We start from the raw sequence: 15,674 nt of genomic DNA, 5'->3' as shown, positions 1-15,674 counted from the left end.
TGGATTGTAAATAAAAAGTTTTTCTGAACCAGTCTCATAACTTAATTTACAGACCTCATAAAATTAAAAATTAAAACATTCAATATCACAATGAAAAATATTCCTCACACAGTACAGCATTAATATATGTAAAGTGCCTATGCCATATACTACAAGCAAAATAAAATTTTAATGAAATAACAATAGTAAAATCTCAATTAAAACAATAAAATTATCATTTGGCATACAACATATGACATAAACAGTCAAAAGACAAAAAAATTAACATTCAAAATGTACAATATCACAGGAAAAATAGTAAAATTATAAAACACTAAAAAACACATTACAATAATTATTAAATATAGAAAATAGTGGCATATTTATCTGGCTTTTTTATTGGGGTTTGTAGCCATCTGCTTCCCTTGTTCATGAACAATGCCAGAGATGGTATTGTTCAGAGATGGCCAGAAAGCCATTGGCTCAATATGACTAGTTTGGTCAGGCCCCAAATTATCAACCTCCTGCATGGGAAAATATCTGCACAATTTTAACAAACTCTTTATTATTTTGACTCTTAGCAATTTTATTACTACTACTAAGTGTCTAAGAAAAACTGTAGTTTCCAAGTGTTTGAAACAAGTTAATTATTAAATGAAATGTTTCTAATTTAACAAAATTAGAAACAATGTGTAAACAGATTGCATACTCCATTATATTTTTCATACAAATATTTACAGTATTTTTCACAAAAAAACACAATTAACCTTAAAGAGTTATGTATGAGACAAATTATCGAAAAAAAATTGAGTTTTATACTTCATTACACCTTATTCTTTTTTTTCTTGCCACTGATAGTTGCATTCTATTAATACCTGAAAAAGACCTGCAAGAATTACAAAAACTACCCAATAAAAGTACCTTCTTTTGCTTCCCTGGTACTGCAGTTTCATTGTTTCATAACTTTGTTAAGGGAAAAAAATTTTGTTACAAAAAAGTGCAGTTGCTAATTGCAGAATACAGAGTAAACTTTGTTCCAATTTATAGAGCTGTTTTGCTATGTAGCATTAAGAAGTGACCACATTCTGTTCTAAAAACTGTACTTTTTTTTACAAATTTTATATAGGTACTAAAAGCCAAATTTTTTCAACTCTGTTTTGAAACCAACCACCAGGAAAGATTTACAATTCTTAAATGAAAGATAACATTCAATTCTTAAATATACTTAAGCTTTTATAGCATCTTGCACCAGTAAAAAATGAATGTAAATCAAGTGTAGTCTTATACAGTCTCAGGTCGACCATTCCTGAAATGTGAGGGTAATTGAAACCCAACCACCAAAGAACACTGGTATCCACAATCTAGTATTCAAATCTGTATAAAAGTAACTGCCTTTACTAGGATTTGAACCTTAGAATCTCAACTTTGAAATCAGCTGATTTGCGATGATGAGTTAACCACTAGACTAGGTGGGCTCATAGGCTAATCTAGGCACATGTAAGTGATACAGAAAAATATTTACAGCAAAATTTACTTTTTTCATAGATTCCCTTTTTATATTTATCTTATCATTCGAAGTAGAAGTTGAAGGTAAAGCAAATTTAAAATGACTCTTCTTCTGAACAACAGGGGAAGACATAACCTGTTGAGTTGGTGAGTCAATTGAATACATTCTTCTCTCCATAACCCCAAGCTCTTTTTCTGCAGTAACAAATTGTACAGTTTTATTTGGTTGGAAACCAGTTCCTGGAGCACTCTGTCTAACTGGCGCTGCAATCAAATTAAACAGTATACTTATAACTACCAAAACCATTTCAAAACTAATTTTTTCTAGAATAAATACTGAATAGAAAAAAAGAGATCAAAATTCACTACAAATCTTGAAATTTTTATATTTAAAATTATATCTTTTAAAGTAATTGAAGGAAATCATATAGATTTAAGAAACTAGTAATGATTTACTGGCTATGTGAGTGGTACCTGGAATTTCAATAGTAGTAAGTCAGAGATGATAACTTACTATTTATATTGTATCAGAAATGTGTAGATGGTGAGCAAGACACTAAGTGGTTATCTGTGAAGACAATGCTGTTAGTTGTTCACAACCTAGTAGACAGACTTAACAAATTGCTAAGGTGTCATTATTTTTAATAATTATAGGCAATTATTTCCATGTTCTTAAATTTATATTTTATTCGTGATTGGGCCACATTTCATCTTTTAGTAATTGTAAAACTTGTATTAAACACTTAACACTTATCATAATCCTGACTTTATATATATATAATCAAATATAAAATCAAAAATATATATATATAGTTTTGATACAAATACAAAACAAATGTTTATATAATTATTACTTTATTATGTACCTTTATTACTTACAAATTGTTCATTACTTTGTATACAATTTTAATTTTCAATTTGGCTAAAACTGACTAATGGTTTTTAAAATAAAGTGATCCTACCAAATAAAATGAATTTTTTTGAAAATATTTCAGCTATTTATATATCTAATCTCAGAACCGCACAAGTCTGTGGACTAATAAAAACATATGAATAACGTATAAGTAAATGTTAGTGTAAATCATGTATATATTTCAAAATTACAACTTATACGATGCACCTTCATTCAACAGAGACCTATAGGCAGTTGTTAATACATACCTAATTCATACAGTGTTAGTAAATTTGTTGATATTAAATCATTGTCAGCAAAATTTATTTGTTAATTAGAGCACAAAAAAGATTATGGCTGAAACAATGATAAGGAATTATTATAACATCATCAGGAAAATTCAGCTTATGAACTCATGCATGCACACACACCCACAAAAGGAATTTAAAACATATTTGTTATAGACTAAAATAACATTAAGTTTAGAGACTTCTTACACTGAATTACAAAAGTTTTACTCATTTAACTAATCTTTTATAAATGCGGAGAATCAGCCATGAAATTTGAGCCATAGAAAAACAAGCAAAATCACATAAAACATAACTATTTTATTTATCATTCAATATATTCCTGATCCATATCATAACTTCTCTAAGCAAACTTAAAGTGTTAGTCATGTTTCATGAACATGCATATTTAGACAAATACAAGTGTAAATCAAATATAAACAGGATTTTTGTTCCTGAGCATCTGCGGTTGGTAGGACTAGGCCTGCGCTTCTAGCATGCTTGGATGGGGTCATTAGGAGTGGGGAGAGCCAGCCATTCCACATTCCCAACCAATTCATTAGTTACGCTCATGATGTTGGAGCAACAGGTGTACCCCTCCACTGCACAATGCATAATTATTACATATTTACTTGTGATAGAGTTCAAGTGACAGAAATTTTCCGGAGATCGTCTACACAGTTTTGGGGACCAAGCACTGTCAAGGATTCCTGTATTTGCCTGGCATAAAGTGTTCAAGGAAGGCCAAGAACAAGTGTTAAATCTGGAACACCATCACCATCCTTGGACCAGCATTACAGCTGAAAACATTCACGCGGTTCGAGAGATTCTTGAAGATGATCAAAAGTATCTGAAATTGCAGAACAGGTTGGAATAAGTTATGGGAGCTGTCAAGCAATCATCACAAACAACCTACAGTTTCATAAAGTGTGTGCCAGATGGGTTCCTTGCCTTTTGACTGCAGGTCAGAAGTTGAAACATTTGGAGCTTTGTTAGAGGCTTACGGCAAGGTTTGCGAAAGGTGGTGCATTTTTGAGTCGGATCGTCAACTGCAACAAAACATGTGTCCTTCACTACACTTCCCAGTCAAAACAAACCAGTATGGTGTGGTGGAAGAAAGAGAAGGCAGCCTCAGTGAAAGCCAAGAATTGACTGTCTGCTGACAAGGTTCTTTCAACAGTTTTTTTTCGACCAGCGAGGCATTTTGTTCATCGATTTTTTGCATGAGCAACACATAGTCAATGCTGCTTACTACTGCAAGCTGTTGAACGAGGTACATACCACCGTAAAAGACAAGACCGACTGATTCAAGAGGCCATCCTCCTCCACGACCACACCAGGCCCCATATTGCAGCTCTAACGGTCTTAAAACTACAACAAATGCACTGGACTCAACTTGCATCCTCCCTGCAGCCCTATTGTCCTGCAATTTTCATTTGTTTGGGCTGCTTAAAGAAGCTCTAGGAGGGCAACAATTTGAAGATGATGAGGGCATGGAGGGATTCGTGCGCAATTGGCTCCTGATGCAACCAGCTTCATTCTATGATGCTGCAATAAATATTTCTAAACCAGGAAACTATATAAAAAAAAATTATATTTAAAAATAAAATCCCATAGCTTTACCCTCATAGCTTAAATAAAAATGTGTCAAACATAAAATATTTATACAATCATGAATCATTAGAGATTTATTTGGCCTTCTTATCCCAAAATTGTGATGAAAACTTAAATAACCATTTTTGTCAATCTTTCTGTACAAAAGGATTAACCATGACTGCCACTTTTCTTTGATTTCTTGATTAAATCGTTTTTATATTGTACATTGAGTTAGCTTTTCCTTCCTTAATAAGATGCTGTCCCTCGCAAAGGTAGATTTCATAACTCTACTGGATGTCCGCACGAAGTACAAACTTATAGTTATTACAGAGATAACTGGCCAGCCAGTTGATATAATGGTTAGTATATTGGCTTCTCATTCAATCCTGTGTTCAATTCCAAGCAAGGGTTTGGCATATTTCCATTATTTCATCCTCATCATAAAAAGTAATAATGACATCTATAAATAGTATTCATCTATAGCGGAAAAAATAAATAAACATGTCACAGACAACTACTAGTTCAACCTTTTAATTGCAACAATCATATTCTGGTAGATTTGTGTAAAGTATAGTTAGTAATATTTTAATAAAAGGAATACGTTATCTTTTCTTTCTCTGCTTAACAGTTTCCACACACATGATAAAAATGAAATACAGTATGTTTTACACTTCTCTGTTAGAATCTTCCACCAGTGTGTTTTTTGACATAGTTAAATTACAGTATTTTAATTTAACGACTGGATTTTGTATTATTCTATATTCTACAAGACATAGTTTGTAACCTCAAAACCAACCAAATGTTTTTCTTCTTTGGCTGAATACAAGAGTATAAAATTTCTAGTAGAGGCCTATTTATATTGATAGTGAATGATAAACCAAGATGCTGTTCATCCCCATCTGTTAGTTTACTGATTTGTAAGAACTAACCTGTACTCCTTTACAACTACATCTGCATCTTAATATTTTAAATTTCAAACTACCCTTCACTGACACAAAATGCTTCCTAGTTTCACATTATTGTTGTGTTAATGTCTTACATACTAATATTCTATGCCTTTGCAGAAATAATTGCCAATTAAGAAACATAATGGCTGACAACAATTAACCTATTCTATTAAACATTTTTCTACATGTTTCATTAGTTCTTATTTTCTTCAACAGATTAGTATAGAATTTCTTCTTTTAACAACTTGTCATTGTTTTATATATTATTTGAAAGTGAATGTGATAAGAGCATCAATCCAATGATTATTCGCCACTAATAAATATAAACAGTATGCAATGAAACTGCAAGTACTTTGTTTAACTTGAGCAATTTACGGGAATCTGTACAACTTAAACAATTGCCAATTTATGTTCATTCCACCCCTTTAATTTCCAGTACGTGACACAACTTTTCATCATGAAATACCTGCTTAGGCACAATTGTTTAAGATTATTCTGTTTACTCATTTGAATATAGTTAATGCAATTAAGAGAACAAAATTCCAATACATATACATGAGGATGATATAGAAATAATTAATACAAAAATACATTTCTACAAAAAAAATTTCAGAAAACCAGGACCGTTATCAGAACTAAATATATAATCATTGTTTCAATATACTCATATACATAAATTATTGTATTTGCTTACTATATATAGCACAATAATTCTGGAAGCTTTGTACTACCTGTCATCATATCAAAGGTCATTTGCTGATTCTGCCACTGCGAGATAAAACCGCTGTTCGGTTGAATCCGATAAATTGATCCAAGTGGTTGATGTAGACCTGAAATTATGCTTGAAGAATGCTGCATATTATTAATATTTGAAGCATGTTGATTAGAAGAAATTGGATTCATTCTACCAGTCACAGCCCTAAAGTAGGAAAAATTTTTTAAATTAATTATAAACACACAATGAAAAAGCATGAATAATAAAATTTTAAATTTTGAAAGAAAAAAAATTTTATCGTAATAAACAAATTATATGTGAAAATTCTTCCTCTATGAATCATGAGGCCTTGCCGATGGTGAGGAGGCTTGAGTGCTCAGTTATACAGAGTGCTGGAATTAAAGTACAACCATATGGGAGAAGTATCTGTTGAGAGCCAGACTAAGGAATGATTCAGTAGTTGTTAAGGACGTAGGTCAGAACGACTTAAACGGCATATCAATATCACTCAATCCTGTTAGTACTGCGCAGCTGAAAGCAATGGAAAACTACAGCTGCTTTTTTTCCAAGAAAATGTATTTTTCTGCATTTTCATATAAAAATAATGGAGGCACCTTTCTTGGTAAAATATTCCAAAGGTAAACTAGTCCCCCGTTCGGATCTCCAGGTGGAGTCTACCAAGGAAGGGATCACCAGAAAATTAAAACATAACATTCTGCGAGTCGGAGCATGGAATGTTAGAAGTAGAAAAAAGGTTGGTAGGTTAAAAAATTTATAGAGAGAAATGGGTAGGATAAATGTAGATGTAGTAGGAATTAGCGAGGTTCAGTGGGAAGAGGAAAACGACTTTTGGTCAGGTGATTTTAGAATAATTAACTCAGCTTCAAATAATGGGCAGGCAGGAGTAGGTTTCCTAATGAACAAGAAGATAGGGAAGAGAGTAGAGTATTTCAAAATGCATAGCGATAAAGTCATTGAAATAAGGATAAAATCTAAACCTAAACAGACAAAGATTGTTAACATTTATGCGCCTACAAGCACCTATGATGATGATGAGGTAGAATGTGTATACAAAGAAATTGACAAAGTAATTAAACACATAAAAGGGATGAAAATTTAATAATAGTTAGAGATTGGAATGCAAGCATTGGAAAAGGCAAGGAAGGAATTATACTGGGTGAATACGGACTGGGCAAAAGGAATGAAAGAGGGAATTGACTTATAGTGTTATGCACGAAGTATAATTTAGTAATTGCCAACACCCAGTTTAAAAATCATAATAGAAGAATATATACACGGAAAAAGCCAGATGATACTGCAAGGTATTTAAAAATACCTTGCAAATACTGCAAAGATTTAGAAATCAACTTGTCGACTGCAAAACTTACCCTGGAGCAGACATTGATAGTGACCATAATTTAGTGATAATGAAATGTAATTTGGGGTTTTAAAACCGGAAGAAAAGGTGTCAGATGAATCGGTAGAATTTAGAGAAGCTTGAGGAAGAAGTAAAGAAGATTTTTTTTGAGGAGGACATCGCAAGAGGTCTGAGTAAAAAAGATAAGGTAGAAAATGTACAAGAAAAATGAGAGAATGTTAAAAAGGAAATTCTTAAATCAGCAGAAGCAAACTTAGGCGAAACAAAGAGAACTGGTAGAAAACCTTGGATTTCAGACGATATATTGCAGCTGATGGATGAACGTAGAAAATATAAGAATGCTAGTGATGAAGAAAGTAAAAGGAACTATCGACAATTAAGAAATACTGTAAACAGGAAGTACAAACTAGCCAAAGAAGAGTGGATTAAAGAAAAGTGTTCAGAGGTGGAAAGAGAAATGAACATTGATAAAATACACTGAGCAAACAGGAAAGTTTAGCAAAGTTTGTGGTATATAAATTAAAATCTAATAATTTGTTAAACAAAGATGGTATACCAATTTATAATACAAAAGGAAAGGTCGATAGGTGGGTGTAATATATTGAAGAGTTATACAGAGGAAATGAATTAGAAAATAGTGTTATAGAGGGAGAAGAGGAAGTAAGAATGAAAGGGGAGAAACAATACTGAGATCTGCATTTAAGAGAGCATTAAAAGATTTGAATGACAGAAAGGCTCCTGGAGTAGATGGAATACCTGCAGAATTACTGTGCAGTGCAGGTGAGATAGATAGATTATACAAACTGGTGTGTAATATTTACGAAAAAGGGGAAGTTACATCAGACTTCAAAAAGAGTGTTATAGTCATGATACCAAAGAAAGCAAGAGCAGATAAATGTGAAGAATACAGAACAATTAGCTTAACTAGTCATGCTTCAAAAATCTTAATTAGAATTTTGTTCAGAAGAATTGAGAGGAGAGTGGAAGAAGTGTTAGGAGAAGACCAATTTGGTTTCAGGAAAAGTACAGGGGCAAGGGAAGCAATTTTAGCACTCAGATTGATAGTAAAAAAAAGATTAAAGAAAAACAAACCAACATACTTGGCATTTATAGACCTAGAAAAGGCATTTGATAACATAGACTGGAATAAAATGCTCAGCATTTTAGTAACATTAGTGTTCTAATACAGAGATAGAAGAACAATTGCTAACATTTATAGGAACTAAACAGCAACAGTAATAATTGAAGAACATAAGAAAGAAACCATAATAAAAAAAAGGGAGTCCGACAAGGATGTTTCCTATCCCTATTACTTTTTAATCTTTACATAGAACTAGCAGTTAATGATGTTAAAGAACAATTTAGATCCAAAGTAACAGTACAAGATAAAACGATAAAGATGCTACAATATGCTGATGATATAGTAATTCTAGCTGAGAGTAAAAAAGATGTAGAAGAAACAATGAACGGCATGGATGAAGTCCTACACAAGAACTACTGCATGAAAATAAAGAAGAACAAGACAAAAATAATGAATTGTAGTAGAAATAATTAGATGAACCACTGAATATAAAAATATAAGAGAAAAGATTACGGAGGTAGAAGAATTTTGTTATTTGGGAAGTAGAATTACTAAAGATGGACAAAACAGGAGCGATATAAAATGCCAAATGGCACAGGTGAAACGAGCCTTCATTCAGAATTATAATTTATTTACATCAAAAATTAATTTAAACATCAGGAAAACATTTTTAAAAGTATATGTTTGGAGTGTAGCTTTACATAGAAGTGAAACTTGGACGATCAGAGTACCTGAGAAGAAAAGATTAGAAGCTTTTGAAATGTGGTGCTATAGGAGAATGTTAAAAATCAGATGGGTGGATAAAGTGTCAAATGAAGAGGTGTTGCAGCAAATTGATGAAGCAAAAAGCATTTGGAAAAATATAGTTAATTGAAGAGACGGACTTATAGGACACATTTATGGCATCCTGGAATATCGCTTTAATATTGGAGAGACAGGTAGAAGGAAAAAATTGTGCAGGCAGGCAATGCTTGGAATATGTAAAACAAATTGTTAGGGATGTACGATGTAGGAGCTATACTGAAATGAAACAACTAGCACTAGATAGGGAATCTTGGAGAGCTGCATCAAAGCAGTCAAATGACTGAAGACAAAAAAATAATAAATGTGAAAATTATTCATATGATTAGTAGGTTGATTTCAAAATTCAGACAAATAACAAACTATTGATAGTATGTTCTTAACACACAACATATACAAAAATATCCAAAAATGGATAATAATATAATGTCAGTAGAATCATGAAACGACTGTTTTTTTGTTGATTTTTTCATTAAACAGAAGGTATTTTAGTAGCCTAAATAAATTGTTAACTCAGAATAAATTAGGGTTGATGTCATAAAGAGAAACTAATCTATGGTAAACAAATAGTGAATATAACAACAAAGAATTATCTATAAAAAAGACTAGAAATTTACTATTATTGTTAATTTAAAATTAGAATTATCTATATTACGCAATTATAGGAATAAAATAGCTAGTAATACACTAAAGATTTGTTAATATCAATATGACAAACATAACATTGAATTGTGAGGTGAATTTGTCAAGGAAGTTATTAAGCTAAGGATATTGATGTATAAAGGATTGCACGGGAGTGGTGAAAGAATAGATTAATAGATCCAGTACTCTGATATTAATAAGAGAAAAAAGAAAAAAATAAAGTCAAATGTAAAAAAATTAGTAAGAACTAACCACAAAATACAATAACCAATAAAAAAAAGTAATTACAAATCAATTCAATATTTTAACCATTTATAAAAAAACAACTCACTTTCTAAATACAAAACAATATCATGCCTGATCTTTACAGAGCTCTGATGCAGCCTGTTCCTTATTGCTATTGCTGATGGTAGTTTCATCAGAAATGTTTATCATCTTAAAATTGTTAGGAAACCATATATTTTTTAGTTAAGATATATACTTATTATCCAATATGTTGTAATCATTTAGAATCTGTCATTCAGTGTATTGAATTTATAATTTTTATATATGCTTTTCATAAATTTTACATGCTGTAATTTCTTGGTTTACATATGTCCAGTTTTAATGGGAAGATTTGTAAATGTTGATTCTGATGTGTATAGTGACTATTTGAGTTCCTAGTACCTATGAGTGAATGTACACCTGATTTAGTTTAGTGCAGTCTCTGCAGTTCAATTTATGTGCACTTGGATTACTGTGTTAATGAGTATATATTATATTTTTGTTTGTAATCACACGATCTTAAATGAGTTTTTGAAAATAATAAAATGACCTTTTCTGTAAATGAGAAGGTTATATAAAATATATTTTGGCTATTTTTTTTAAAGTTTGGTTGATGGATTTAAAGTATGTATTTTTGTCACAAGATGTGTTCTTGATTTCCTAGTTTTCTGTAAAATATTGTCTATGCATGGGATGGTAGGGTAGTCATTAATTGTAGTGAAATTAACATAATTTCTTGAGAAATCTGAGAAATGTATGATATTGAGTTATTTTTGTATTGGAGTATGAAGTTATTAGCATAATGATGTCAATTTAAAACTTCCCATCAGTGCCAAAATGTATGGCCAGAATTTCTCAGATCTTACCATAGCTGATGTAGAAAGTAAGCACATTTTCAAAATACTTAGAAAACATAACAATTAACATTTTATTTGCAACATATTCAATTATGTTAAACACCAAAACTATATTTTGCTTCTTTGTTCTTCTAACAGAACCTGTTACGTATAACCATGTCAGCTCACAACTACATAAAGAACCACATGCAATAATACCTAACACACTAATGGCTGTATACTCGTACTTAGAGATATATTACATTAAATATGAGTATTCTCTGCTATATTTTGTTTGGATGTAATGAATGTAACAAGTTATATCTTTGGTTGTATAATAGTATTTTGCTATACATTCTAGAAATAGTTAATTTATTACGTGATAATGTTAACTAAGAGTAGAAATATAACAGGTATAAATAATCAATAATTAATAATAACTGAACTCATATTTTAACTAAAATAAAATGAAAAGTTCAATAACATTATACGTACATAAAAAGATTTAAAAGTTAGATAATTATTAATTAAATATTATGAGATTAACATTTACTCCAGTTTAGATAATTACTTTAATTTAGTTCTGAAATAGGCTCATGGATACATTTTTACTGTTGCAAAGTGAAAAGTATAATTAGGCTTATAAGCAAAATTGTGTCTATGTAAAATTTAATAATAAAGAAATTTTATAAATTGATATAAATTACATAGACATCTTACTTGAGATGTGTATGCAAGCAATTAAATAAATTTCTTCACATAAGCAAAAAGTGATATCATGTATTTTTTCCTTTTTCAGTAGATGTATAATACTATTTAAACATTTATGAATTATTATAAAATATTAGAATGAAATTATTTTTATTTATTTACGTTTAAAAAACTGAAAAACACTTAAAATTGTTAACATGTTCACGAAATATATTACTGTGTTATTCACAAAACCACTCATAAAATACACATCTACAAACAAAAGATAAAAACTAAAACAATACAATGATCCAGAAAAATATTAAAGTTATAATGACTACATTAAACATTATATTTGTAAATTAGATGCACATTCATCAACAGATACAATAAACATAAACAAACATTACACAAATCAGAACCAACATTTGTAAATCACATTACAAACCTGGGTATAAATGCAAATTTATCAACCAAAATACCCAGATTTTAGTTACAACATGAAAGCCACAAACACATTAAATATGAAATTTATTTACTCTCACTTGAAAAAAAAAACAATATTACCAATAATTTAAAAACATAACACTAATCACATTTTAAAATGAACACTATTAATAACTGATGAAAATAACTTCATCTAACAGCATATTTCATTCTGATTCTTCAGAGAAGAAAATAAGTCTCTTTAATTTATTATTGTATCTTTTTATAAGTTTACATCACAAGTCTTTTTTTGATAAAGTCTATGTTCATAAATAAGAATTTACTTATTTCATTTAAGTTATTTCACTTATCAGTATCTCCAATATAACTTTTGATAATAAACAATCAAAATCACATTTATTTACATTTAATATATAAATATTTGCTTCTTCAGCAAACTTTTAGTTGTTAAATTAGCAAAGGATTTATTTTATTATTAAAAAGTCTATAAAATTATAAAACGTGTATAATCTTACAATTTTTTATGGTCGAAGATTTTAAATATATTTTGTTGTTTAGATATAATTAGTAGTATTACTTTCTTTATGAAATTTGAACCACTTCAAAAAAGGTGATCTTGAAAGGCCTACCTTATGAGATCTATATGATCAAAACTGTCAGTTTTTTCATAATTAAATATAATCAGACATACCAAATTTCATTTTTCTAATCCAGTGAAAATTTTCCATCTTGGAATTACCAAAAGATAACTTATACAATTTTAAAGATGGCTTTATACAATTCTAGACATGTAATACAGATGCCAGTGAATAGAAACTTACACTTACAAGCTGTGATTCTTCTCATGTCTGCCTCCATGGCACGAGTGGTAGTGTCTCGGCCTTTCATTTGGAGGTCCAGGTTCAAATCCTGGTCAACCATGTCATTTTACATACGCTATAAAAATTACATTTCACATTCCTATGCACAAGCTTCAAGTTTCTGTAGTGAATATCATCAAGCAAAAAAAACAAGTGTTGGTGGTTACCCCTTTTATCACACTGAAATTATTTAATAGTTATATAAATTAACACTTGCTTCATCAATACCTCTTAGATGAATTCAGTACTCTAATACAAAGCTCAAATAAAACTAAGTTGTTAATCAATCTTTAGATTCATTACCCACTTGACAGCCATTAATTCTAATGGAACATAGATAAAAAAATAAGAAATATAGTATATCTTTATATACTATATCCGAGCAGTTATAGTAAGGCGTTTACACAGGGGGCTAGATATACAGCTGTAAGTAGATGGAAAAGTTCCTTGCTAAAATGGCTCTGCTATACTTACATATAATTATTAAAAGAAACCAAAAATATTGTTAAGAGATTAGATTAAAAGAGTTTGATTTCTTTAAAAATTTAAAAAATAAAATAGTACTTCCATGTTAATGACAAGCACTGTAATTAATTATACTTACCTTAAGTTAATATAAATGTGTGTATCCATAATCTATACATCAAATTTAAATAACAGAATATTCTTTTTCATTTCTATCAGCTAAAAACAGACAGGTTAGTAATCTTTAAGTCTTTTGGTTATTTCAAGCAGGCCATTGCTTGTTTTGGCAAATAAAAATGAGGAAACTCTTACCTAGTATCCACTTAGAATAAAATATTACAAACTTATAGACAACTCTGAATCTTCAGTCAACGTAGAATTAACTTTTAAATTGGATATCAGGTATTTCAGCTTTATTTGTCAGTGTTTCTGTGATTGGTGGATTCCACAGCCTCATGCTGCAGATCTATCACAAGAAATGCAATGAAATTTCACCAACAAATATCTAGAAAACCTCAGTTTATAATATTAACAAGCTCAACAAAATTAAAAATAAATTATACGATATTATTCTAACAAAAACCTCTCAAATATGTGACTGTAGGCAGGAAACACTGACAAAGACATTAGTATTTTCCAAACTGGAAGACAGCATTTTAATACTTAATTCCATTATTGCTAATCATTTCACAGAAGGTAAACATAAATAATTTGTAACAAATAGTGGTCATTTTTTTTCAGTTACCACCTGTCTCATTCTTGAACAACATTAAATTAAATTTAAAGCAATTGGTTTGTACATATAGATATAGGAAAGAGCCAAGAAAACAAACAAATATCCCATTTTGTTACAGTTACAAAAAATGAATAGCTTATTTACTGAAAAATTAATTTCATGGAATACTTATCATAAACAAAACAAAATGTGCATAAAATTAAACAAAAAAAAATCAATAGGAGCAGCTGATATTACAGTAATTAAAGTTACCTGCTAATAGAAAAATTTCTATTCTGCACAGACTGCATTACAGGTGCATCATTCAATTCTGCATTATTAAAATTTTCATTTGCAGAACTACTATTACCTCCTACAAAACAAACAAATTACATCTATCAAAAATAAATCATCATTTCCTACTTTATTAGAACACACGTTTTAAATGTTTATTCCAATAGATAGATACCTCCACTTTACTTTGATTTTTGGAGGTTTATACCTTTAATCATAGCAAGGAAAAATATAGAAATTTGTACATCACCATAATATACTTAGATTAATAGGGATTGAGACCACGTGTCTCAGCAAATCAATAATAATAAAAAACTAGAATAGCCTAAAGCAAGTTTTCAATTTTACAGCCAACCTATTTTCATGCAGGATAAAACTTGAAACTTAATTATTTTGTTATATGTTTTCAAATATCACTAGGAGATTAGTTAACTTTTCAAATGAGATTATTCTAAATGAATAAGTGTACTAGCCTACTTTACTATTATTAATTTTATTTATTTAACTTCCTATTATTTTTAATTCTATAAATAAAAATATCTACAACCAAATAATCTGTTTTCTTGACACAACAAAAAAGTATTATTTGAAAAATTGCTTTTTCTTCCTGAAAGTAAAGTAATGAGATGTAGTAGAAGCAAGCAGTTAAGTTCAGTTGAAGTCTTGGTCTTTCTTTTTATGACAATTTGAACAAAAAGTGTTAATAGAATAGAAATAGGCTACTATTAGCCTGAAGAAAATATATTTCCTAACAGAAAAAGATGAGAATGTATTATTTATCCAACAATATCTTAAGTGATATTTAAATTTAACTAATAGGAAAAATCAGCAGACAAAATAAAAACTTTACCTTGAGTTCGACCAGATAATGACCAATTCTGTGCCTCTTTCAGATTTCTAAATGGCATCATCTTCGTGCGGCAAATATACGCAATTTTTGGTTCAAAAAACCCTATATCAACAAAACGTGATATTTATTTAAATGCGAATAAAATATTAAAAAAGAAAAACAATTATCCACCGGGTCACAAATGTAATCGAATCGAAACGTCAAGCGCTCTGAACCGTTACACAGAGATTAAAACTACAACAAACAAATGTTAATTTTATCATTCCGGAACTATTTACAATAATAATTATTAATCACTTAATAATAATATATATTATTATATATAATAATAATTATTATTTTAATTAAAAGTAATTGTAATTACTTTTGTTTATATTATTGTATATCATTATTATATAAATTTTGTAGACATAATACTCCGTTGTAAAA

The 15,674-nt window shown here is 29.8% G+C and overlaps 1 protein-coding gene across 1 annotated transcript in view; it reads right to left on the bottom strand.

The window, feature by feature from the left end:
- The window catches only part of LOC142317448 (uncharacterized), a 30,194-nt gene extending 14,888 nt beyond the window's left edge, over window positions 1-15,306 (bottom strand). The window contains exons 1-4 of the mRNA XM_075354015.1: window positions 15,246-15,306; window positions 14,375-14,474; window positions 5,939-6,126; window positions 1,514-1,749 (exon numbers count right to left, since the gene is read on the bottom strand). Of these exons, the coding sequence (XP_075210130.1) occupies window positions 1,514-1,749; window positions 5,939-6,126; window positions 14,375-14,474; window positions 15,246-15,306 (585 nt within the window). The remainder of the gene's footprint in view (window positions 1-1,513; window positions 1,750-5,938; window positions 6,127-14,374; window positions 14,475-15,245) is intronic.
- Between the last annotated feature and the right edge of the window lie 368 nt (window positions 15,307-15,674).

This window comes from Lycorma delicatula, chromosome 1, assembly GCF_047948215.1.
Source record: "Lycorma delicatula isolate Av1 chromosome 1, ASM4794821v1, whole genome shotgun sequence".
Taxonomy (NCBI): domain Eukaryota; kingdom Metazoa; phylum Arthropoda; class Insecta; order Hemiptera; family Fulgoridae; genus Lycorma; species Lycorma delicatula.
This window is presented reverse-complemented; position numbering and strand designations above follow the sequence as displayed.